Source organism: Echinops telfairi, unplaced genomic scaffold (assembly GCF_000313985.2).
Source record: "Echinops telfairi isolate 266 unplaced genomic scaffold, ASM31398v2 ScPeMD7_7457;HRSCAF=8495, whole genome shotgun sequence".
NCBI lineage: Eukaryota > Metazoa > Chordata > Mammalia > Afrosoricida > Tenrecidae > Echinops > Echinops telfairi.
In genome coordinates this window covers 33,805,011-33,807,260 of record NW_022111357.1, presented here as the reverse complement: position 1 = coordinate 33,807,260, position 2,250 = coordinate 33,805,011, and the positions used below count along the sequence as shown (strand labels likewise).

The 2,250-nt window shown below is 50.0% G+C and overlaps 1 protein-coding gene across 1 annotated transcript in view; it reads right to left on the bottom strand.

Annotated features, from left to right (window-relative positions):
- The window catches only part of EXOSC10 (exosome component 10), a 19,636-nt gene extending 17,386 nt beyond the window's left edge, over window positions 1-2,250 (bottom strand). The window contains exons 1-4 of the mRNA XM_004705434.2: window positions 2,128-2,250; window positions 948-1,052; window positions 479-644; window positions 191-305 (exon numbers count right to left, since the gene is read on the bottom strand). Coding sequence (XP_004705491.1) covers window positions 191-305; window positions 479-644; window positions 948-1,052; window positions 2,128-2,250 — 509 coding nt within the window. The remainder of the gene's footprint in view (window positions 1-190; window positions 306-478; window positions 645-947; window positions 1,053-2,127) is intronic.

Below are 2,250 nucleotides of genomic sequence, written 5' to 3'. Positions count from 1 at the left end.
ATCCTGCTTTCGCATCTATAAATGGAGGAGGGCACTGCAGCCCCCTGTCCACACAAACAGGAGCTTTCACTGTTGAGGAGAGCCAGGTTAGGGACCCCCCCCCCCCCCCAGAGTCCCTGTTTTCGTGTACACACCTGCAGAGGCGAAAGGGGCATGGGAAGGCGGCGTGAAGACACAGGCCCACACTTACATGTCTTGCTCAACCTGCTGGGTTCTCTGCTGATGGATGAAATCCGCCAGGGCAGGTGGGACATCCAAGTCTTCAGGACGATCCTGTGGGCGCTCCCGCCTCTCTTTGGAAAGTGCTAGATAGCCAAGCAGTGACAAAAACACCATCACAAAAGCCACCCACACACATCTTTTCTGGTTCTGGGCCGCTCTGAGGAAAGGACGGTCCGAGAGCAGCCTGTTCCCTTGACTTGATGTCGCCCCAGGCTGACGGGATGCCGAGAAGGCAGGCAGACTTCACCCGACTTACCCTGAGGGAGGGCCTTTTGAGCATTGGGCTTGATGAAGATTTTGGGGAGAAACGGGGTGTTGGAATTGTCGATCTTCTCTCGAAACTTGAGCTGAGGCCGGAGGATGTTTTTTGCGTGAAGCAGCCGGAAAGTTTCAGATTTTGTTTTTTTGCTATATTCTCCTGCCTGTGGTCCAAGCACGACATTATTTTATAACACAGTGATAAGTTACTATAGAAAACTCAACCCCAACTCATGGGGCTGGTTTCCCAGGAAGACAGCACAATTCACCGAAGAATCTGTGTGTGGCATGTGAGGCTGGGGGTGTTACAGCACAAGAAAGGGTGTTGGAGGTTGTCAGAACAAGTTTATGATACAAACCAAAGAGGGCAGTGGCTGGCTCTGTACACAATAAATCAGGACAGAAGTTTAAATTAAAGCGTGTGGAAGCCCTGCTATAAAGGTGCCACGAAGACAAGCAGCCCTCACCTTCCGGTTCCAGCTGGACACGATGGTTTTGGGGACCTGCAGTCCTGCGGGGAGGACAGGCTGTTGATTCTTGTTCACGCCCGATGCTTCATCCAGTAGGATGCCCTACGGGTGGCAGACGGTACAAAGTGAAGGGGTCCCAAGTGTTCTTCATTAGACCCACTGCCATCGAGCCGGTTCTGGCTCCGAGGGGCTTTCCCAGGTGGTACAACGTCCCGGGAGCAGGGTCTCATCTTCCTCCTGCAGAGATGCTGGTGGGCTTGAACTGCTGACCAGGTGGTTACAAGTCTAACGCTTACTGGAAAGTGCCACAAGGGCCAATGCTAATTACCTACAAATTTTAAGAAGTATATTCCAGCAATTATCTGTAAGAGGACATGTACGTAGGCAAGAATATAAAAATCAGTAAGGCATGCATAATGAAGAAGCGATGCCAAGTTCTTAAAAAATTCTTTGCTTAAAGCAGGCCTGTAACTGTTCACTCCCAAACCTTCATTTTATTCTCTCCATCTCTGAACAGGGTCGAAACTGCCAATGATTCAAGTGTGCTGTGGGCACTGAGTTTTGGTAAAGCCGCTAGAGTAGACAGACAGTCTCCAGAAGGAGGATGCCTGTGAGGATGCTGAGCTCCCTCACGTTGTCCAAGTGCGTGTGGTACCACGGCACACACCGGGTAGTGTGACAGAACGGAGTATGAGAAACCACGGAAAGGTATGGGGACAGTTAGACTAAGGAAGCGACCTCCTGGGAGGTTACACGGGGATTTAACTCTCTCCAGGACTGTCACGTGGTGGAGGGCTCAGCTTGGGCGATCTCTGTGTTCTGCAAACGGTACACAGATAACAAGCTGGAGCAAAGGCTCTCCACCTCCGTCCAGCCTGGAGACCGCACTCATTCCAGCCACAGCCGACATGAACTGACTGAGACAGAGGTGGTAACAACGGGCTTCCATGGGGCAGCTTCGATGTCAAAATTGAAATTCATTTTACTGTTGAGAAGGAACATAATATTTGAAGACAACTGTATACTTCTCTTTGGGAAAAAAGAAACCAACCATCAAAGAAAGGGAGTCTTAGAACCAGTAAGAAATGCTTACTGTAGTGCCTTGTTTTCTAAGGTGCCGGGGTTTCTATGTCAACAGCACATCTGTCTACTGTTCTGAGTAAGAGAAAGCACTCACCACTCTTTCCAGAATAGCATCATTGGCATCGACGACTAAGTCAAACTTGTCTTCCACCTCAGTCACTTTATTTCGATCCTTGATGTTGCTGCGACACCCATGGTACTGCATCACCTTGCTCAT